Below are 23719 nucleotides of genomic sequence, written 5' to 3'. Positions count from 1 at the left end.
GTCATCATTCTGCACTGAACAAAAAAATGCTAATTATTCAGAATCATTTCCTAAACTCAAAAAGTCCAACCCAGTTGCAGCCTTATGACATCATGTGTCACTGAGAAACCGTACAGCTGGCACCTCAACAGTGGTACAGCCAACTGAGAAATCCCCAAATACACTCAGAGGTTATTTTACATTACACACAAATACCAAAAGCCACACTTGGGTATGTGTAGGAAACAGTAAGTCTGGGGGGTTGGTGGTTTAGTTTTGGGGTGGGAGGCAAGGTTGGGGTTTTCTGTTCTTTTGGGGGAGGCTATGGGTTTGGGGTTTTGTGAGTTTGGGCTTTTTTCCATGTTGGTTCTTTTGTTTGGTTTTTAATGAAGGCTACCAACACTTGTATTTAAAGAGTGTTTCTCCAGAAACATTTGTTAAAGGCTTACAATAACTGCCCGTGGACCTTTGTGCAACTTGCAAAGAAGCCACTGAAGAAAGCCACTTACTGTGTGAACAAAAAATGTCTTAAAATTCTTGGCTTCTGGCCGCAGCTCCAAAGACCAGGGGATCTCTCCTTTTAGAACTTTGTTGACAGGATCCACATAGTACAGGTGGGGCCCTTCTGTGAGCAGCAACTGTCGCCGGCGTGCAAACAATCCCTAACAAGGGAAGCAGAAACAGCAATGCAAAAACAGCATAAGGAAAAACAAAAAGTAACTGCTGAGGTCTCTGAATGAAAACAGCTCAGTGTGGGGACAGGATATTTGAGTTTGGGAGACTTCCCCCCCCAGCTTTTGCTTTACCTATTGAACTTCACTCCTCTTTTTGTTTTTAAAGAGGGTAGCAGTGCACTCCTGCTACATGGTAAATCACAGTGCTTCCTTAAACCAGAATTTACATTCTGACAAAACACAGAACACCTAGCTGTACAGAATGAAGCAAATCTGTTTGTCAGAGATTCCAGCACAGAAATCAATACTCATGATTTTGTGGGAGAAATCAGGAACAATAGGTAGTAACTCAAATGAGAGGGAAGCCACATTCCTGTGAAGATGACACAGACTGTCACTGCTCACCTGTACCACGTTAATATTTAAAGCTGTTCTAGTGTCACCTCTGCCTCTCTCAAGACACAGGCATTAGCCAGATGCAGAAAAACACAGCTGAGGACAATATGGGTTTGAGTTTTGTTTTCTGGCATTTGTGGCTGGATCCACATTGCAGATACACATCAAGACAAAGCATTTAGTGGGATTAGGAGGAAGAGGAAAAACCCATTTCCTAGTCTAGAAATGTATCAATACTACATCTACTTTTAGTCTTCTCCAAAAACTCAAAAGCACACCACTGAATTTAAAGAAAATCCATTCACATGAAGATGCTACATTAATAAAAGAAGAAAAAACCAAACCCCCACAACCACAATCTGACATTTACAAGTTAGTTAAATGGGGAACTCCCAAACCAGGTCCCTTTTACATGCTACAACTGTGCAAAAGCATGGAATTAAGACAAGCCCTTACCTTTCTTTTGTCCACTGGACCCATTTTCAGGATTAAGTTATTCTCTACAAACTGATGCCTTGAAAAAGAAAGAAAGGTTAACTATTGCTCTGGAAGTAATTCTGACACAAAACCAGCTTTTAAAGTCGTTATCGTTACTATCAAGCAATTTTCCATGTCTCTCCCTAGTATCTCCTTTTCCAGCCAAGAGCTCTGAAGAACTAGATGAGTTTTGGACTCTTCTTCATTCCAAATCACAGAGATCTTTCTAATATACAACAGATTGAGGAAAAAAAACCTCACAACTGAGAAACTCCTCTCAAGAGCGAAAACTATTAAGTACATTGTCAGGAAGTATTTTGGTTAGATAATGGAATGCTGTAATTCAAATAAAAACAGCTTATGTCAACAGAAAGAAAGTAAATTTTTGAGTTCTAGGATATGTAGAGGGAAGAATTCTTAGCATTGGTACAGTGTCATTTCTGCTTATTTATAAACATCCTCCACGACACCTAGGCCTTGTAAATTTTAGAAGCATGGTATTAGGCTTTCATTGCTATTGCTTTAAAAGCAGAAGCCAAGAAAAATCTAGTTGCTGATTGTTTACTTGAAGAAATTGACACATACTTGAATGTTTGATTCCTTACTGCTGTGCAAGTAAGAGATGAGCTAAATTCAAAGATCTTACCAAGGATTTCCACCAGCTTGTTTTGCCAGAAGCAACCTCTTTTCATCTTCAGAAAACTGCAAGTCCAGCTCAAAGGAATTGTTGTCAAGATCATGAATATACTGTTCAATATTTCCTCCTGATGTCTGTGGTGTACTTGTCTCTGGGGCAGACAGTGAATGGGAAGAGGCAGAACCAGAAACTTGCATGCAACCAAACTGACTCAGGAGATTGTCATACTAAAAGAGGAAACAGAATTAAGTAAAGAAACTTCTTTAATTAAGAAGATTTTGCACTAAACTGTGGCTTTCAATTTAAGCATGCCTTTTGAAATTAGTTTTAGGACAAAAAGATTGCCTGCTCTCTACAGCTTAACAGGCACTTATCCAAAACAGCATGCCTGGTCAGAAGCAAGCTAACTAGCATTGTTTTCCAAACATTCACTTTATCAGAAAAATTAAATGAAGCAACCCCCAAAAAACAGCAAAATACTGACTAGTTCACATGCTGGCCAGGAATTTTATATTCTTATTAACCACATCTTCATCACAATCTAACTGATCAGTTATACTTAATAAACACACTTAGCATGCAGCAATTATGCTTTAAGGAAATTCTTAATGCAGCACCAGAGCTGAATATAGCAACAGGCAAACATACATTTCCATAACAGTCTTCATCATCCTCTGACATAGCAGGTAAATAGGCTGTAAGTTTTGGGGGTGTCTGAAGATGTAGGTTCTCCCACACAATGGATTCGAAGAAGGGGTGAGCCTTAAGAGGTCCATAGCCTCCCATTTCTTCACAGCCTAATCTGTTGGTAGCATCTAGAACCTTAAAAAAAATAGAGTTAGCATGCATACAGCAATGACAAGGAAAAAGCAAGCATAATTCCCATTTGCATAGCAGCATGTGAAGCATTAACCCCAACTGCCACCCTGCCCTAAGCACTCACATCTGGAACATATGGAGACTGTTTAGAGCACAAGAGGCTCTCTGTCAGTACCTCCTGTCAGCAAGAGTAGGTATTAGACCAGGCTAGATGTGAGGAGGAGGTTCTTCACCATGAGAGTGGTGAAACCCTGGAATGGGTTGTCCAGGGAGGTGGTCAAGGCCCCGTCCCTGGAGGTGTTTAAGCCCAGGCTGGACGAGGCTCTGGCCAGCCTGATCTAGTGTGGGGTGTCCCTGCCTATGGCAGGGGGCTTGGAACTAGATGATCCTTGTGGTCCCTTCCAACCCTGACTGATACTATGATACTATGATACAGACCTAGAGAAAGGAGCTCTCCTCCTTTGGGTCCACACAATTTTTTGTCTTTGTTTCACAAATCCACAGATTGCATCAGATTGGAAGGGACACAGTCAGCAGGGACATCTCCAACTAGATCAGGCTGCTCAGGGCCTCATCAAGTTTGACCTTGAATGTCTCCAGGGACAGAGCCTCATCTACATCCACGGGCAATCTGTTCGAGTGTCTTACCACCCTCATTGTGCAGAACTTTATCTTGACATCCAACTTAAATCTACCCTGCTCCAGTTTCAAACCACTGTCCCCTGTCCTACCACCACAGGCACTTCTGAACAGCCCCTCTCCTCAGCCCCCTTCTTTATAAAGAGAGGAGCAAAACCAAGTAAACATACAGTGGAAATTTGATGGAGCATAGGTCAATTTAAGTATAGCCCAGCATCACATTCCAGTGATTCAAGCAGCTGCAGTTGGTGTCAAACATCAACCTCTCAAGCACCCAGAAACTACACAGTTCTTAGTGTTGACACAACCTAGAGCCTACCATTCAGCAGACACTGGCTTCACCATAGAGCTGGCCTGGATATTGCAAGGCCATTTAACAATGGCTGCACTCAGCATCATCCACCAACTTAAGACTGTTTCCTCCTCACTCCTTGCCCCATGCTAATAAGCTAGACTACTGAACTTCAAAAAGCTTATACCGTCCAAAAACCTTCTCTGCATGTTCATTTTAGGGTCATGGCTTCACCTCACTGATGAGACAGAACTATTTTCTTCTTGTTGTCAAAAATTCACATGCAGAGTAATTCTTTGGCTGATATTATTGAGACATGCTTTAAGTGAAAGGTAAGTGTATGTTAAAATGCAAGGTAAACTGATTTACATAGAATTTCTGCCCCTGTGATGTACAGATCATTGATTACAACCTGAAGAGTCATTATAGGACCCAAAAGACTTTATCTGTGCACTATGTAAGCCTAAGTATTCAAATCTTCACTTCTGTGCAATGGCTAGTATTCAGAATCACTTGCTTCCAACTTTACTGAGACATTCCCTGTCCACACTTCTGAACTCAGATTTTAAAAGACAGTAAATGAAGTGCTTCTGGATGTTCCATGTTGATTCTTGAGATGATGCCCTGCACAGTCAGCAATGCTCACAGCTTGTCTGGCAACACAGAAACTTCAGGGAAAAAGACCTGCCTAAGCTGAATGTTTCCAACGTCATCAAATCATTTAACAGCAGCAAGCACTTACCAAAAGCTTTTCAACAAGATCTTTTGCCTTGGGAAAAAATTTTTCTGGAAAGTCATATTCCAGCTTTATTATCTTCTGGAATATAAGATACTCATTTCTGCAAAAGAGAACATTATCAGCTCTTTACCATTTCTCCACGATTCTTTCATCTTAACAGTACCTAACCTGGACAAACACTGAATAAGAGATCTGTAATCTAAGACACTTTCACATAAATCTTCCTGGAAAGTTCAAAAAGCTCGATACAGAGGTGCCTTGTACCCTCTTCATGCAGGCACAGTTACATCTGTGGTATAAATTACATGTAAAATCCTAGGATAAATTAAGGAATCTCTTTCAGGAACTCCAGTTATACCTGTCTAAGCAGCTTCATGTCACCAGAAAGGACAAATAGAAGCAAGCATGACATTAATAACACTACACCATAACAAGTTGTACTTCAGAGCTGGTAGTAAGGTAAAAGCCAAAACCTAGTCGATGTATTTATGATCCACACACAAAAAATTAGCTTCAGTCTCTTACCCAGCTCTAAATGGAGGCAATCCAGCCACAAGTTGATATATTATACATCCCAGAGCCCAGAGGTCAGAGCTTCAAAAGAAAGAAGAAAAAACATGTTTCCCTGTAAGTCTTTAAACTGTAATTTGAAAAACAACAACTCTTAACCTTTTGCTACTTAAAACAGCACAAACACCAAACTTGCCTAGTGTAATTTCCACACTATTTTCATTTCATTCCTTGACAGAACTGCAGGCTAGCACACAACTTCCAAAAAACCCTAAGTATAGACAAACCATCCCACAACAACTGACTACAAACACATGTGCTAGAAAGCTGAATTCTCAGCCAAAAGGACTAGTGGGTATGTAATGAGACTAGAAAGAATACTTATTATCCACGACCACAATGCAAAGATGCATCCAACTTACTGCAATTTGTGGTCCCTCAGAATTAAAATCCTTTCCTCTATTTTAGGCAAAAAGAAGTCACAATACAACTCTTTTTCTTGGATCTTTTCTTAAGACAGCATCCTGAGAGAACCAGCAAAGTTCTGAAATAAAATGGAGTGCTCACCTTTTGCAAGCAGATTTCTCTGTCAGCAGTTCTGGAGAAACGTACTGCGCTGTCCCTACAAACGAGTTTGCCCGTGCTGGTAAGAAAAGGGAAAGGAATCAATACTTACTATCAAGGCGGCAATCTTCCCCTTCCCCTCTGCCCCCACTTGACTACAAAACCAACAACAAAAACCCAACAAACCCAAATGCACCAAAACACATCAAAAAGCCCCAACCAAAACAGGTTATGCAACACCAGACAGGAGCCAGTGGAATTTCATTTCTCTACCCATCCGCAAAACCTTCTTGGAAGAGACAAATCAATTCATCTCAGCGACACCTATTTGGTCCTCTAGGCATTTACACGCTGCTAGGAATAAAATCTACCAAGAGAAGTTAACTACATTCAAGCTAAAAAATAAGTTTACCAAATGCAGTTCAGCCTAGGGCTTTTTCAGGCATTGTTTGCAGCATCTGTGGTTAATACTAAGCAACGTGTCGACAAAAGGATTCTAAAACCTTCCTGTCTGCGGATCTCTGACAGTCACTGGGTAGCAGAGTAAAAGCTGACTGTTTTATCTGAGCCACAGTAACTATCTGTATTCTTGCCTTGCAAATGAAAAGCAATCTCAAATAGTTGAACAACCCACTACATGCAGTGACCTAGCCCACTGCAACATTGCAGCAAGCATTACCTCTCCTGACAACCTAAGCAGTGACAGCCACAGCTGTTTCAAGCTCTCTCGGTGGTTTTGCTCCTAAAGAGGTAACAATGTTTGAGGATTACAATTTGTTAAATACAACACGGGTGTGTTTTCCTAGGACCTGCTACAGTTACCTGTGTCACATGAAGTAAATACATAGCATACCTTGTCTGCTGTCTGCAGATAATACTTTTGCTGTTCCAAAGTCTGTTATTTGAATGTGCATATCTTCATTTAGCAAGATGTTCTCTGGCTTAAGATCCCTGGAAAAGGCAGATTTGTATATTTAAACAGTACACGAGCTAAAGTGGCAAGACTGTCTAGGATAATGTTACCAGAAATGATGCAGACATGCTACAAACCTGCTGTCAACTTTCCTCTAGACTGCAGCCATCGACATGCAGACAGCTAACAGACTTTGAAAAGCTCATTAATTTTTTTTCAAACAAGACCTACAGTAATGAATAATCTCAGAAATAAACTGTTGTGCAGTAACTTCTTCAGAGCAGCCTGGTATCTTAAAGTGGTTCTCATGTCATGTTTCTTTAGGCAGCTGTTCACAGAGGCTTTCAGATGAAGACAACTGTTAAGCAGCTCTTTCCAACACAGGCTTAGTACCACTGAGTCATTTTTATAATCAAAGTGGAACTAGGAGCTCTCAAACTTTTCCCCCCTGTATAAAATGTCATGCTTTTAATACTCTCCAAATACAGCCCCCTTAGATCCTACATTCCAAATCATTTCCCAGAAAAGTATTCTTAAACTACTTTGCCCTTTAAAATACAGATGAAAGAAGTAATAAGGCTCTTAGAATTAAAATCAGCCATGAACAACTGCTTGGGAAACCACAGACAAATATGAACAACAAAATGTGCTTATCCAGACAGCATAATTACATCAAGAACACCTGCAAGGGTCTAATCAAAACTTAACTAGGTAAATGGTGAAACTTAGCTATTATTTAGCTTTGTGAAAACTGATATGTATTTTCTTGGTTTTCATGACATGCTGCACATTAATTTGAACATCAGCAGAATTCTCCTTATTTTTGATATATAACATCACAGGGGCTGGGGGGGGAAGTAGCTGAAAAGTCAGCTTGTGGTTTTAGATCAACTGATGAAGCTTGGGAAAGGCAAGCTTTTGGTAATGTTAATTCTAGGCAAAAAAGCCTTTTCCTTTTTTCCTGCTGGAACAGTTGGTCTAATAACATAGGCTGGCTCTCCCAAAGTTTTCTTTATTTAGGTCCCTATGATACCAACATGCTAATGAAAAGCTGCAATGCATTCATCGGCTTTAGACTCCACTAAGAGTGTTCCTAGAAACACCTTGTGCATCATCAAATGCATCTTAGTCTCAACTTGGTATTACCTGTGAATTATTCCTTTTCCATGCAAATACTCCAGGGCTGATACAATTTCAGCAGTATAAAACCGGGTACAGGTCTCATCAAATGAGCCAATTTTGCGTATATACTTTAGCAGTTCTCCATTTTTGGCATAGCTAAGCCCAAAATCTGAATGTAAGTATAGTTAAGGGCTATCACTAAATCATTATAAAATGAAAGTCCCCACATCTCATTCCAAACAGAAGAGTACTACAGAAAACATGCCAGCAATGAGGAAGAAGTGAAGCTGGTTAATTTGAAACTTCACATGGTAGCAACACAAAACAATTTCTTAAACACATTAACCACCCAGGACACAGGATCAAATTTCTTAGTATAACAAAGACTATAAAGGGTTACATTTGTACACTCACCTGAATAATTCATTTGAACTGTTTACATAATTGCCTTAAAAGAGAACTATTTACAGTCATAGCTAGCATTCAATCCAAGGTTACAACTGCCCCATCACCTGGAAAGCCCCAAAGTCAGCCCAGTGATCAAGGAATAAATGTTTACATTACAAAAGCTTTTGCAAGGCCTGTTGGTGCTTGCATGGATGTATGGACAAACACCACAGAGGGCCCGGGAGGACTGGTAGCAGCTTCTGTGAAAGACAACTCTTCTCTGACCCCAGCAAGAGACAGAACTATCCTTTCACCACTGGCATAGCCAATTCAAATGGGAAGTTTAGGACATGATCAACATTTTTTCCACAACAGCACAAAAAAAAAGCCAACTGCTAACCAGTGGTCTTTCAAGATGAAACTACAGTTTGCAACCACTGCTAGAGACAAAACTTAGGAAAGAGTTAATCTGTAAGCACTTGAACATAAGAAAAAATAATTACTAGATCTAATACTTCAAATAAGAAATAGCAGTGAACACAGCTGACTGGCTCTATGTTAAACAAAGGAATCATCATGGTTTATAGCATATATCAGAAGTAAAACCTTTCCAAACGTTTCTTAGACACTCCCCAACTTTTCCTTTTTATATTTATTTTAGATATAGAACTTGTATTTAGATATAGAATAAACCAGGTTGCAAGAGAACTTCATGATCATCGCATCCAACCCTTCAACCAATGCAACCCACCTAAACAACTAACCCATGGCACCAAGCACCCCATCAAAGCCTCCTCCTGAACACCTCCAACTCCACCACCTCACCAGGCAGCAAGTCACCCTTCAGCATCTACACATGAACAACATAAGCTGGTGCTTTATTCATCTTCCCTGCCCCACAAGTCACCCACTCTTCTTCTGGAAGGGTACCCCCATTCTCTTTGCTTAGTTTCTATTAGAAGCATGACTGCAGAAACTGCACTGCAAACAGTGTACAGCTCGCCAGTGATTTCCATCATTCCTCTCAGACAAGGTTTCAAAGGAACCAGAAGAAACTTTGTTAAAACCTGCCTCTATGAAGCAAAGGATACAGAGTTTCTCATCATCCTGAAAGGTGAAGTAGAGTTTCACAAAGAAGGGGTGATCCAGGCGGGACATGACGTCTCTCTCCCGTGTCACATAGGGCACCTTGTTTTCTTTTATGATATGACGCTTTTCTAGGATTTTAACTTAATGAACAAAGGACAGAGTGAAAAACACAGGAGGTACAACCAAATTGAGCCCATCTAAGTGATTTGCTTGGCTTTCTTGTTCGATAAAACGATCATAAACCCCCTAATTCTGTCTCTTGACCAGATGTTTTGCAACAGGAATACAGTGACACATTGTCTTTTCGAAGGAGGGAATACTTACTGGCATATTCTCTAGAACTTGCCAACTCTCGAGCCAGGACCACCTGTCGCCAGAGGAGAAAAGATGGCTTGTAACCATTCATCACAGACATACCCTAATTTGGTGTTTAAAATATTGGTTGTCCAAAACAAGCTAAAGTCTCCTAAAACCCAAGCATTGATTCATCAGGGATACAGTGGAACCACCGATGGTTTTAAAAGGGACTTGACAAATGAGCATGCATATCTAGTGCAACACCTGCAGTTAAAGCCACCGTGTCCCGCTCATCTGCTCTACAATCTGCTCTCTCCAGATCTCTCAGCAACATTACTTGCACAACAAATTCTGAAGTTTGTCTCAGGTATTTGGCACTTCCCATAAAAGGTAAATTTACCGTTGAAAACGATCCTTCACCCAGAATTTTCCCAAATTTGAAGTCATCAGGTCGCTTCTTTCGAGGCTGCGGAGGCTGCTGTCCTGTATGCTGCTGCAAGGAGTTTGAACTAGATCTTGATTCAGCTGCAGTGCTCTCCATGTTGGATCCCTGTCTGCTGCCACAGGTGGAAATGACAGATGGAGTGCTGGTATCTGCTTGGTTCCTCACCATTGATGGGGACGAACAGGAGCATAACACCACACTAGACTGGATTGGAACAGCATCATACTGAAAAGGGAAGGGAAAGTTATGCCCACACCGTCAAATAATTACCAGACACATCTGCACTTTAGTTCCATTTTATAGAGTCCTATCTGAAAGAGTTATCATTAAAATGTCTTTAGCAGGGAATGTCAGTATTTATTTTGGAAATGGCAGCTCTTAATTTGTTAAACAACCCTGTCTGGGTCATGCTGCACACATACAGAGCCATAACTCACGTCTGAACTCTAATTCAGGAATGCTGCATTCCCAAACAAAATAAATGTTCCTTAACAAACTGAAATGGTATGGAAACAGAGGAGTATTTAAGGGAAATAACACCACCTCTGAACTTTATTTTCAAACCTTAGTATTCTAATACACATCTAGCAGAATAAAAGTGACTTGAACATCTCCTAACCTCAAAACAGATGTATTACACAACCCTGACCTAGTCTGCAACACATCCCATTGTTGATACTCAAGTTGATACTCAAACTTTTTGTCAGAACTAATGTTTATCTCATGGATTTCGACTGGAATTTCAATTTTCTGTATTTCTATCAAAAAGCACCTGAGTAAGGAATGGGACACGCATTTAATAATGCATATGGGTGGGGTTCAAGTACCTACCTCCCAAACTAGCCATTACTTTGTGCTCTAGGCAGTATGGAAAAGCAGCCCCTATTTCTAAATTGCTTTCAAAAACTGAGATACATTCATAAATACACTCTACTTAAGCTATTAGTGCAACTACAGAACAAGATGGACATTTCTAACAATGCAAATCTGTACTTGCTAAATTGAGATTAAGTTAACAAGCTCAAAGAGTACACCCTAAACCCTATTTTCTCCACTCTCCATAACTGATATATCAGTTTATATATATGCCGAATATATCAAACTGTCAATATTCCCACAAGACTGAAAAAAAAAAAACCCCAAAACATTATCAAGCAACTATTCTATACAGTATCTTCCAAGAAGCACAAGTGAAGACTCCCTTCCCACTCTGAGCTCCGGATCTCCATTGCTCCAAAAAATGTGACTCCCACTGGTAGGGCAGCAGATCAAGAGCAGGTAAAGGCTGCCTTTAGCAGACCTTTGTCTGAACCTCAGCACACAGCAGTCTGAGGAGGAATCTGCCTCTAATGACAGCTATTTCCTGTATTTTGTACAGCTTTTGCGAAGACAAAGAGGGGCGAGGCTGTGGGAAGACTTGGAGACAAACGGGAGGATTCTGAATTTCAAGTTCACGAACCACCACCCCCCAGCAGAACAGCCTCTCCTCAGAATCCCTTCCGCAGCATTCTGCTTTTTGAAGGACGTTCTGCTGATGCTATTGTTATGAAAACAGTACACACACATTAAAGCAGGTGCGTTCTACGTCACAGTTCCTTCTAGACCTTCTCTGCAGATATTTTAGCTGACACCTTCCCTGGCCTAGTTCTTTTCTCTGACATTCCAATAGCCCAGCTGAATCACCCTTCCTTCAGACAAATACTCAAACAGCAGCCTAGATAAAGATACACAGCACTAGAATTAAACCCAGATTTTATTCCTTCCTATCAGGAGTGCGGCAAGTCTGACACATGTACAACTGTTCATGAACTGAAGTGATGCCAACAGAAAAAAAAAACATCCCTGGTAAATATTAGGACTTAAATGATGAACTGGTTCCCATCAGGCTATTCTAGACTAGCTGAGGGGTCTACAGATAGAGCAGCAGCACTGTAGGGGATCCAATTAGATTCTGCAGCTAGCAAGATCACCTTGAAAAAACAACCAAGACAAGACACCATCACAAAAACAACCCAGAAAGCACTGAGAGGAAGGGCAGGGGGAAGGGATTGGATGCAGTATCTTTCCTCACACAGTTTCTGAAACTAAGTCACAATGAATATCAAGTACAGAAAGGTCCCGAGGGAAGAAAGAGGAGTAAAGCACTTTGTAGGAGGAGAAGGTTATTTCCAGTCAAAGTATAATGTTGATTAGTCCTCTGACTTTCTCAAAGGCAAGTCAAGATTAAGGACAAGGACAGAGGAAGATGCAATGAATTTAAAGTATCAGTTACCTAAGAAATGACACAACTATGAAACTAGGTACGTTGCACCCAAACATTTCTAGAGAAGGTCACCCCTACACTTGTCTTTCCACATTCCACATATTCCTCTGTGCGGTATTTATCATCTTAGTTTTATTTTCAAAGACCCCAAAAACCACGTCTGCAGAGACTACACACGTGTCTACATGTCTTCACATCTGCGAGAGAGAGAACACCGGCTAGCTTACCCAGACTACCCTTGTACAGACACTCTTTCATGCAAAAATCATATCTAACATTATGCTTCTTCTAGAAATGATCACTGAAGAATTTTAAAACATTCTAAACTGCACCTGCAGCTTCAGGATGCTCCCCTCCCAGCAATTAACAACATTCTCAGCTGGCAAGCCAGCGACAGCAGAACCCACACACAGTGACAACACTTACACATGCACGTCATGGATCGACCACATTGGTAACCACTGATCTAGTAATTTTTTCTCTGCTTTTAAAGGCTAATCTCTAGCACTACCTAGTTCACAAGCTCTTCAGGGTGCTGTTGCTAACTTACTTCCATATAGAAATTGTTTCCTTCTTAGTGCAACGCGGTGTTAGTAAGAAGATAAAAAACCTTATGAAGATTGAGTGGATTAACAGATCAGACATATCAAAACCTTCACTGATTAGTTTTCACTAAATTACTAGAAACAGCCTCTCTTATTTACATGCCATGTGCATAGAGTGCTTAAAATTGATCATCTCCCCTCTCACATGCAAAGAGGAGAAATCAATGCAAAAAGCCTACTAGATATCATTGCATTTTCCCCTGTGTACTTTCCTCACTTCCCTTTCTAGGAGCCAGTCATAGGCAAAACTCCCAATTACCTAAAAGGACCTGGGCTTTTTAGAATGCTCTGTCATTCAGCATTCTGGCAACAGTACTACCACTGTAACTTTTCATATACATAAGCACACAGTATGCAGTGAACAAATATCGGTCTGTTCTAAAGCAAGTACAATCACAACAACTGATACCAGCTGGCTTTTTCCCACTGCAAGATCTGCCACACTGCTCTGTTGATTCAGTTCTATCAACATCGAAAGTAGCAAATAACACTTGTAGAGACTGGGCCTTCTGAAGCTTCCAGTACCTTTTACTTCTAGCCTGACATGATCACCAAAAATCTTTGCTACCACTGAACCCCTACTAGCAAGACTCACTTCTGTCACAAAGTCAGTGTGAATAGGGTTCTAACCCATCACTTCTCTTCTTACAGAGCCTAACTGCTGGCTGTATTACTGAATCTCTAGCTGCAGTAAGACACAGTGCTGACATGACCAGAAAAATCTCTTCCACCCACTTACCTATAAAATCAATTATTTTGGAAGCAGACTTCGCTAACAGTAAGGATTATTTACACAAAGCAACACCGCTCTGCACCTCCACTGGTGCCTTTGTTTTGATTACAAATAACGCTGATGAGATTGTGTAAGCCAGAACATCAGCACAATCCTCTCATGAATGCTTTTTATGGTAAAGTGTAGTACAGGTCTGCTGAACAAAAGAATGCAGATAGGGAACCATAAAACACTTGACCAGCATTATATAACATCTCAAATACAGAGTACTGCTGAAGAGAATTAATATAGGACATATTCTCAGTGAAACTGGCTAAATCCTTAAGCAACTTGTAATTAACAGTCATACTCAAACAAAGTTCTCTTCCAGCTCACACCTGGACTGACCCTCAAGGTTGCAAGAAAAAAAGAATAATTGCATAAGTTTCAAGACGGAGGAAAAAAGCACATATGATTTGGCAAAAAGATATGCCTCTTATTTAAAGCAGGCTACAGCTTTTGGCAAACTAGACAAACAGCAAGACCTTACTTCTGTTTCTACCAAAACATTACTACAAATTAAAATATTGTCCAAGAACTTAGGCGTAATGGTGGGAAACAAAGAACTTAACCTAGTCCACGCCTGAATACAGAGCACTAGAAAGCACCAACTAGAAAAAAAACGAGGTCTCATGGGCACTACAACTGTGCAAACATTAAGAAGAAAACCAAAGGAAATGAGTTTCAGGAGAAAAATCATGACACTGCACTCCTAGACAAATACCTCCCATCATCTGAATCTGCCTGTTCTGTGATACCACTAGTCTTGTGGTATCAGACACAGAACTCCCCAAATCAGCACCACCTGCAATTCAACACGTCTTATCTAAGAATTAGAGTGGTGTGTATGCTGTGTTAGACCAAGTTATGATAAGAAGTTCACAGGCTACGATGAAGATAAATCAATACTAACATGTATGTCCTACATCAGCAAAGGCTGCATAAGAAATTCTAGGCTTGAGAAAGCAACAGAGTAGCACTCTAGGATACCTGTGAATCGATCTTTTCACTTACAAATGGAATTTGAGAGACTTTCAAAGCAGGCACTACATGATACAGTCTAAGACACCCTCTTCTGCTGTCAAAGCATCCAATCACAGCTCTGCCAAACAGTCCTTTCACACAAACAAGATCTTCCAAAACTTATGAATCTATGAGTGAATTAATTCTAAATAAATACACTTGTCTTTGAGAAAAAAAATATGGAGTCCACCTGCTTATCTGTGCAATCAAGGAGGAATAAAGGCCTTCATTTCCCAGTGGGAAGATAATTGCTTTCATTGGACAGGTGAGATGACGATGACTTGCTACTATTTATCAATACTGAATTTAAGTGAGAGAGGCTTTGTAAATTATTTTGGTGTTATCATACAAGCCAGAAATTCTGACATTGAAGTCTATTTTGTATTGCTTATAATTTAAATACTGACAACCTGGGATCTCCTGAGTATTTACCTGCAAAATGCAAAGGAAAAAGTGAACAGCTAGGCAGTTATATTAAATATGTTCTCACGGCACACTGGTGTTGTAGAGAGCTGTCAAGGATGCAGCCACTGCATCTGACACACATCACCTACCTGGAAAAAAGCATTAAAAGAGGGCAATTAACAAATATTATGCACTGTTTTCCCACTAGCCTCCTCTCCCATCATCTCCAACAATAAAAATGTTCACCTGTTCCAGATTCTCCAGTACCCACTTGTACTCTCTTCTAGTGCAGAGCGCACAGCACAAGCGCAATGATTATCATGCAGCTCCCATCAATATCCAGTGTCAGTTTTCCTTCCATAAACTGCTTGCTGATACCCCTGTGTGGCTGCTATAAGTGAAGGCAACCCAGAAAAATAATAGATGGTGTGCCTCCATGAACTGCAGTACATATAAATGCTCATACCTTATATGCTCATGGCTGTTTATGCTCTGGACTCATGCCTAAGAAACAGACTGTCAGACTTTCTGCTAAGTGACCAACAGCATCCTCTTTCTATAAACCAATTTTACATGTGTGTGTAGAGAGAGAAACAATACACTGAATAATTTATCAAACTCCACTGCATGCCAGTTTCTATTTATAGATTCTGAGATGTTTGCCAGATAATTTAAAGAATTTAGTAATACATCTATCTGCCAACATTATTATTATCCTTAACAAAACAAAAGACTTGGCCAAAATAAGAAGGGAAAATTTATTCATATGCCTCAAGAAGTGTCACTAGGTGCTGTCAGACTGTATCAAGCATGTCACAGACAGGACAAAATTCAGATTAAGCCTGAGCAGTACTTCTGAAACGACCACACAAGTAGCAAACCATTCACTCACTTAACTTGGACACTCAAATACATGAAAAGTTACATTGCTCACACTTTCAGCTGGATACAAGATCACAGATCTCCCGTGTCAGGAAGGAATACCACTAGACTGTAACAAATAAGAAAGCCAATTTAGGAGATACACTTTCAGATGCTGAAATCTAAGGAAAACATTGCCAAAGGCTTCAAGGAACCACACTCAACATGCATGCATTGAAAAGAAGGAACGCGTTAAAGAGTTACTGAATACTCCATTGGCAAAGACCTGGCCTTCTCTGGGATGAAAACACTGTCATACTTCACTGACTTATTTCTAAGCAGCAGAGTGCAAGATGCAGTATTAAGAAAGGTAGTTTTAAAAAGTCTGAAAAGGACTTTTCTGTTTTAATTCTCCCAGCTTTAGGTACTGAAGCAGTTAAGCAAGCTGGTTCATCTTCAACATATCACAAGGAGTGATGTTTATATTCAAATGACAGATCTTTTTCAACCTTTAAGAAGTGTAATTCAATTGTCTAACACAAAATCATAACAAATAAAACCAACAGACATTCTAAGAACTAACATTCCTCTCCCCCCAAAATAAACAAAACCAATGTACTTAGTCAAAACTGTACTAGGTTTCAAAGATGCTGAAGATGGCTAGAAAGCAGCCCTGAGGAGAGAGACTTGGGGGTGCTGGTGGACAAGAAGCTCAACATGAGCTCTCAGTGTGCACTTGCAGCCCAGAAGGCCAATCAGATCCTGGGCTGCATCAAGAGAAGTGTGGCCAGCAGGTCAAGGGAGGTGATCCTCCCCCTCTACTCAGCTCCGGTGAGACCCCACCTGGAGTACTGCCTCCAGTTCTGGAGCCCCTATTACAAGAGAGATATGGAGCTGCTGGAACGTGTCCAGAGAAGGGCCACGAGGATGATCAGAGGGCTGGAGCACCTCTCCTATGAGGACAGATTGAAGGAGTTGGGGCTGTTCAGTCTGCAGAAGAGAAGGCTCCGAGGTGACCTAATTGTGGCCTTCCAGTATCTGAAGGGGGCCTACAAGAAGGCTGGGGAGGGACTGCTCAGGATATCAGGTAGTGATCGGACTAGGGGGAATGGAATGAAGCTGGAGGCGGGGAGATTCAGGCTGGATGTGAGGAGGAAGTTCTTCACTGTGAGAGTGGTGAAGCCCTGGAATGGGTTGTCCAGGGAGGTGGTTGAGGCCCCATCCCTGGAGGTGTTTAAGGCCAGGCTGGATGAGGCTCTGGCCAGCCTGATCTAGTGTGGGGTGTCTCTGCTCATGGCATAGGGGTTGGAACTAGATGATCCTTGTGGTCCCTTCCAACCCTGACTGATACTATGAAGATATTTTCCTGGGACAACAAGATGGCTTTTTTCCTCTAGAACACTTCTCTGAAGATCATGGTAAGCCATTTTCTTAAGACTGCAGTAGACCAACCAGAATTAAAATATCTGCAAACAACTAAGATTTGAAAAGTATTAACATCAAACAGTAATCTTCCATAGCACAGTGGCTGCATCAGCACACTTTCATGGTATGCAAAGATCACTGCAGAGAACTTAAGATCCAGCTAATAACCCAACAGCTGTCCATCAGCTCCAAGAATTTGATCATTAATCAGCAAAAGAGTGAATCCAAACAATAACGTGACTTTGTTCTGCGAAAGTCACAGAGCCCTCCAGAGTGAAGTGTTTTTAGCTCAGAATCTGTCACATGAAATATTGGATATTTAATACAGGACTTAGGAATAAACTATGCAAATTTCAAAAATCCCAGGGGCATACAAGACAGATTGTGCTGCTGTTTAAACAGACTGGCATGCTAACCAACGGTAGAAGCCTAGGCTCTGACCCAGCAGAACAACTGTGCTCACCTCCATGGGCACCTCCTCCTGAAACCTCTCGGATGCTGGAAGGTGAGCATCCATTCAAACGCTGCATAGAGCTCTCTAAAAAAATAATCTCTTAAAGTCTGCTGACAGAAATTACCACCATTTAAAATAAAAATGTTTCTTTTTAAAATGTTCTGGTACTACACATCAAGAGTAAAGACTGTAAGTGTCTGCTCTGAGCTTTCCTCTCCCATTGACAACTCATCGAAGACACTGGCTGGGACCTTTGATTAGTAAATGATAATTATTTTTTTTTTCCCTCTCTTCAGGATTTTTCTTTGCTTACTGTAAGGCACAAGCAGGTCATTAAAAGACAACTCGAGTCTCTAGTCAGCAGCTGTTTGCCTCATGTTCAAAGTCCATTTTGGAAGACACAAGTCCCATCTTCAAAACAATAAAGAACAGGTATTTTGAAGAAGAGTCAAACTTAATTGACTCTTCTTCTCAAGCTTTCTGGACATACACTCTCATAAAGTGGTGTTTTAGAAGGCACACTCTGGTGTTCATATAAAATAATCTCAACATACCAGAAACAAAGCTCATCTCTGACTCTCTGGCTCATTCACAGCTGATCACCTACAACAAATTCATGACACAGTTGATCCATAAGTGAGCCATAAGGAAATTAGATTCCTGTTAGATCAGCAACACCACAACCAAGCTTGAGGATTTGGAAGCACCTCAACATTGTTAGATTGCTTTGACTCCTCATTTAGGAAGTATAGGAATTTTATCCACAAGACAAAGTGTGTTTCTACAGAAATCAGTTTCTCACATACAGAGCAGTGTTGATCCCAATATTTTAGTTAAAAGGCAAATGCCTTTTTCTGAATCTGACACCCTTACATGTAGGGTGGTATTTCCTGTCACTGATTTCCAGGATTCCAATTCCAAATTCAGGTGGGGATTAAAGCTAATAAAGGGATTTGTAAGGACCTGCATCTCAGCCTCCTCTGCTGCTTAGCAAAGCACTTAAGTTCCAAGCACCTTCAGAGGCAGACTGTTCAAGGCCTCCTTCCACCACATTCTCTCCCCCACGCCCCCCCTCCCCGACCCCAAGCCTCAAAACAGATCAGAAACAGGAAACCACAAAAATCTCCAAGAACCTGAAGTCTGCCTATGGCCTAAATAGCTATATATGTAAACAAGCCATTGAGAATTCAAGCCAGCTAAGAAGAAAACAAAAGCCATCTGTAATCACCATGGTCTAGATCCCATCCTACACCATCAGCTAGCCCATAAGCACAACAGTATTAGGAGATGCTGCAGGGCACAGCTTGGGGGGGTAGGGGGGTGGGTCATTCTAATAAACAAAAAAAGGACCTCCTCTGCTAGGCTTCTTGCTAGCAGTTCCAGGAGGTGAGGAAACAGTTTTGGGTGAAAAGCAGAGCAGCAGCTGCACAGAGGTGGTGATATGTAGATAGAGTGTACTAAAGTTAGACAGGAGAATCAGTCAAGAACCACAAATTAAACTCCTGCAGGACTGGCAGAGCCCTGAACATCAACTTTAATACTTTGCAGAAGAATGTGCTAAGCAAGTTAATCCTTGCAATTATTCACTATAAAGAACTATAGAATATTTGCCAGGTGAACTATTTACAGCTTGTCTTTTAAAGCAGAAAGCAAGTCTCAACTTCAATATTTAGTCACACAACAAACTAGTTATTTTCTCCAGCACTGTTGAGCAGAACTCAAAAGGTGTGAAAAATCAGATTCTAGAGCAAACAGCTAACTTTGTGCACGCTTTCAGTCCTTCTGTACACTTCAGTTAGTAACTTCCCACAAGCTTACCTGCAAATAAGATGTCAGAAAGGGAAGTGGGGAGGGAGAAAAAACAGCTCCTTCCCTTTTTTTTTTGCTTCTTTATTACATACACATAATCTAACTTGGCCACCTGCAAAAAACAGTTTTCCCATTTGAAATAACAGAAACAATAATTACTTGGCTTCAAATTCTTCAGGAAGCTCCAATATGAGAAACTTGGGAGAAAAAAAAATTTCTTTCAGTCACTGTTTTCTGAATCAAATCTTCATCTTTTCATATTAAAAACAAATTGCTCAGTTGCATATTTGCTGATTCCATAATGTGCAAGTTCTACAGCAATCTACATAGCTGCTCTAGGAAAAAAATATAATCAAATGCAAGTTTACTGTTAAAAAGCCCCAACAGATTACTGATATATTTCACATCTTCACAGGTTAAATCTATTTTTATTACTTCACCCAGTTATTACTTTTTTCAGCCTAACCAAGTGACTGCAGCCCTGCTTTCTGTACCACAACTCCTGCAAGCTTCTCTCCCAGTTTGTCCTGCAGTGCTGTGTTGCAACTGATCTGCTGCAAGGAAGTGACACGAGCCAGAGTCTGCAGGGTGTCTTACAATGTCCAGCTACAGCAAACTACTTGTAGACTTTCAAGAGCTGTACGAAAGAGACATTACTTCTAGCACTGTAAGCAGCAGACCAACAACCCAAAGAACAATTTGCTTAAAAATATCCTACCCACAGTACAGTCACTGTTTGGCTGAATATTTCTATTATCTCCAGAGTATTCTCTGGGCTGTCTCCTTTGCACTAGCTATCAGCGCTTCATATGTTAGGAATACACCTTTGAATACCCTCTCAACATCTGGACCTGCAGCCTCCTTTGGTAAGAGACCTACATAAAACTTACCCCAGTTAAAAGCCTATGCACAAGTGATTGTGACCAGACATAGCCCTCGGCTGAAAACACAGGAAAAGAGAATACTTAGTATATAAGTATGTAAGCAAAACCTCTCAAGCCTGTCTGCTAGTTTTGTACCTACAAATGACTACAAACAAAACTCTTACCCTAGCCTACACCAATTCCTAGCATAGATGCAGAACACACTACTCTTTGGAGAGTATAGTTTATACTGGTTCCACATGCTGAAAAAAACCCAAACCAGAGCAGATTTGTTCAGACAGATCTGTAACTACACCATAGGCTACAGCAGGTCATAAACACCACTAGAATCTAATCATCACTAGAGCAGATGCATCTTCCAGTGAAGACGGTGCTGAAAATTAAGATGTAAAAAACTATTATTCTAGAAGCTTTATTTTGAGAAGACCTTCACTCCTTAACATGAGACCAAGTATGTTTATCATGAAGGCATTACCAGCAAATAATTAAGACCACACTGACAGCACCAACTGAAGTAACACTGACATTATTTCCTTCTAAAAAAGTAGAATTCTCTCATTGCTACCATGTCTTTGGAAGCTAGTAGACTGTTGTAAGGTTTGTCCCTCCACACACCAATAGAAAAATTAACTGTTTTGGCAGAGGAATGCTCTACTCACTCACCATTTTTTTGGTGTTTACAGTAAAATAATCACAGGACTCATTAATTCCATCACATATTTACTTGCTCAGTCTCAGAAATACTGGATTTCCCATTTTTCACTTAATCTGAATTACCAAAAGGCACCTCTATCTGCTACACCCAATCAATGCACTCATCTGACCAGAGAAATATTAAGCACAACAGAAAGAATTAAAAATAGGTAGCCTGGAAAAGTGTCTTAGTTTTAATAAAGGTGGTTGCCAACCTTGTTCTTCATTCATTCTCTTTCTATATTTTTCTTTTACAAGCAAGGACCTAAACCATGTATAGAAAAGGAACAGAAATTAAACTATTTTGGAGAGAAAAGCCTAGAAAGGCAACAAGCAAGGACAGAAGCACAAAGGGAAGCATGCTCCCCATTTAAGAGTACAAGTAAACAGAAACCATCTCTGATGCTGAGAAATAAGGAACCCTACCAAGTGGCAGGAAAGCAAAACCAATTCCTTTAATAATCAAGCACTGGTTTATTTTATGATCCTCAATGCAGTATTTCACATCCTCCCCTCTGGGGCTACTCTACATATTCATTCTCATCTTCAGTCAACAGACAGGATTACGTGTAACACCCTGATGAAAAAAGCACTGAGCATGAGGGAGGGCACACCGAAACAGCACTTCAAGAATCCACACAGCTATGCCAGTCTCCACACAGAAGACCCCCCTGAGCCCCCTCCAACTCAAGAAGAAAGTTTTAAGCGATGCAGAGCGGGGTCTGTCAGCTTGCAACCAACAGAAATGAACACAAGACCCAAAAGCACAGCAGCAGGCACACAAGCAAAAGGAACAGATCCCTGCCCATTAGGAACAGCAGCTATATTTATAAAAAACACTCTCTTCGAAAGTGAGTTTCTACACTATTTCAACTGCATAACCTGCAACTTAAACTAAGATGTACTACTGGCACTTCTATGTACCAGCTACAACTCCATCTTCCATCAGTCAACGCTCACAAAACGTTAAGAGTTTTACGCTGAGACTAACGTAAACAACCATTTGAAACGGCGTCTCGGTACGACCCTCCTGATCTTCGTCACGCGTTTGTTTCCACTACCAAACAAACGGATTACAGAGCAAGAGGCAGTTCCGCCACGGCCACAACGCCGCCTCTCCCGGTGGGAAACGGCCTGGCACAGCCACGCCAACGCCCCGTACCCGGAACCGAGAACGAAGCTCCGCGAGAGGCCACGGGGCGGCTGCTTCAGCCTCAGCACCAGCCTCGCTTCCTCCCGCCGAGGGGGCCAAGCTCGGAGCGCCCATCGCCGCGCTCGCCTCGCACCTCAAGGCCCCACTGGCACCTGGGGCGGGACCGGGGCCCTCCCGCGAGGCCCGTGGCGACCCGGGAGGAGGAATGAGGAGCGGGAGCAGCAGATTTGAAACCGGCCCCAAGGAGGGCAGCGCCCGTCCGGCCGCCCTCGCTGTCCGAGCGGGCGACAGGCGACGGGGCCGTTCGTGAAACCCCACCACGACCCCGCCACCCGGCAGCGCGTAGGGCACGGGTGGCCACCCCCTGACGGGCGGCCACCCCCTCACGGGCCGGTCCCAGCGCCCAGGCCTACTTCTTCCCCCCGCACACGGCGGGCTACAGCCGCCAACAGTCTCGGACCACCAAAATGCTGACCCCGAGCCCCCAGACTCACCAGGTGGCTGCTGGCGCTGGCCATGGGCCCCGCCCGGCCGGCGCGGCCCGCGCTCCTGTCGCCCTTTAAGATCCGAGCGCACGACCGCCGAGCCCGAGCCAATGGGACACCCGCATCCTCTGCCCGTGACGTTACCCACAACAATACCTCCCCAACCCCCTCCGCCGCGGGAGGGACTTCCGCGCGGCCTGATCGCTCACTGGTGGCGCCGTCTGCTACTCACGTGTGAGTCCGGACGCGCTCCCCCGTCAGCCCCAGCGTCCTCAACCAGGTTGAGCATGCGTAGAATCATGGAATCATAGTAGCTGCGGAGGTGACGCTGCCTGATTTAGTTCCTGCCGGGAGGCCGAGCGGGCCGAGGGCGGGAGCACGCTGGGGGCGTGGCTTCCCCAGCCCCTGTTCGCGCTCACATCCGGGTTCGTGCCACGACGCGAGAGTGCCGCGGGAGCGACGAGGTGGTGACGTCAGGAGCGGGCGCCGGGTGCTCGGCCTGCCCGCTGCCGGTAGTGCCTGTAGGGAGCACCGAGCCCTCCTTACAGCCCGGAACCCAAGTGCGTCATACGTGCGATTTCAGTACAGATGTCCCCTCCTAAAATCCGCCTTCTCTGAGGAAAAAACACATTCCCTGCGCCTCTTCAGCGTGAGAGCAGGCAGGTTTCATACAAGGCTTCCCTTTGCCGCTTGGGACTGGCTTTACCCTTTGCAATGAGCGTTCTCGCAAGTGTGTGTGGAAGAGCACAGCCCTGGTGCACGTCGAATGGAGGTGTGTTTCTTCCCAGGAGTCACTCTGTGTCAGCCAGCACCTGCGTCTCAGGCGTGCTGGGAGGGATGACACACTTTGAATTGTCGACGGGTTGTTGAACTACAAGGGATTACTCACAAGGATGATGCAGGAAAGG

The 23719-nt window shown here is 42.3% G+C and overlaps 1 protein-coding gene across 3 annotated transcripts in view; it reads right to left on the bottom strand.

The window, feature by feature from the left end:
* PDPK1 (3-phosphoinositide dependent protein kinase 1) overlaps nt 1-23168 on the bottom strand; it is a 28164-nt gene extending 4996 nt beyond the window's left edge. The window contains exons 1-13 of one of the 3 annotated variants that reach the window (XM_068146897.1): nt 23044-23168; nt 9935-10204; nt 9562-9604; nt 9240-9377; nt 7786-7930; nt 6580-6677; nt 5730-5805; nt 5178-5246; nt 4656-4752; nt 2812-2985; nt 2173-2390; nt 1506-1563; nt 489-641 (exon numbers count right to left, since the gene is read on the bottom strand). In XM_068146897.1, coding sequence (XP_068002998.1) covers nt 489-641; nt 1506-1563; nt 2173-2390; nt 2812-2985; nt 4656-4752; nt 5178-5246; nt 5730-5805; nt 6580-6677; nt 7786-7930; nt 9240-9377; nt 9562-9604; nt 9935-10204; nt 23044-23112 — 1608 coding nt within the window. In that variant the 5' untranslated portion in view covers nt 23113-23168. Of the gene's footprint in view, nt 1-488; nt 642-1505; nt 1564-2172; nt 2391-2811; nt 2986-4655; nt 4753-5177; nt 5247-5729; nt 5806-6579; nt 6678-7785; nt 7931-9239; nt 9378-9561; nt 9605-9934; nt 10205-15074; nt 15181-22820; nt 22969-23043 lie in introns of those variants that run through there. The other 2 variants (XM_068146898.1, XM_068146899.1) reach the window with 2 other exon arrangements.
* Between the last annotated feature and the right edge of the window lie 551 nt (nt 23169-23719).

Source organism: Melanerpes formicivorus, unplaced genomic scaffold (assembly GCF_026170545.1).
Source record: "Melanerpes formicivorus ecotype bairdi unplaced genomic scaffold, bMelFor1.0.p_v2 SCAF_14, whole genome shotgun sequence".
NCBI classification, from domain to species: Eukaryota; Metazoa; Chordata; class Aves; order Piciformes; family Picidae; genus Melanerpes; species Melanerpes formicivorus.
The sequence above is the reverse complement of the archived record's forward strand: the minus strand, read 5'-3'. Positions and strand labels throughout refer to the sequence as shown.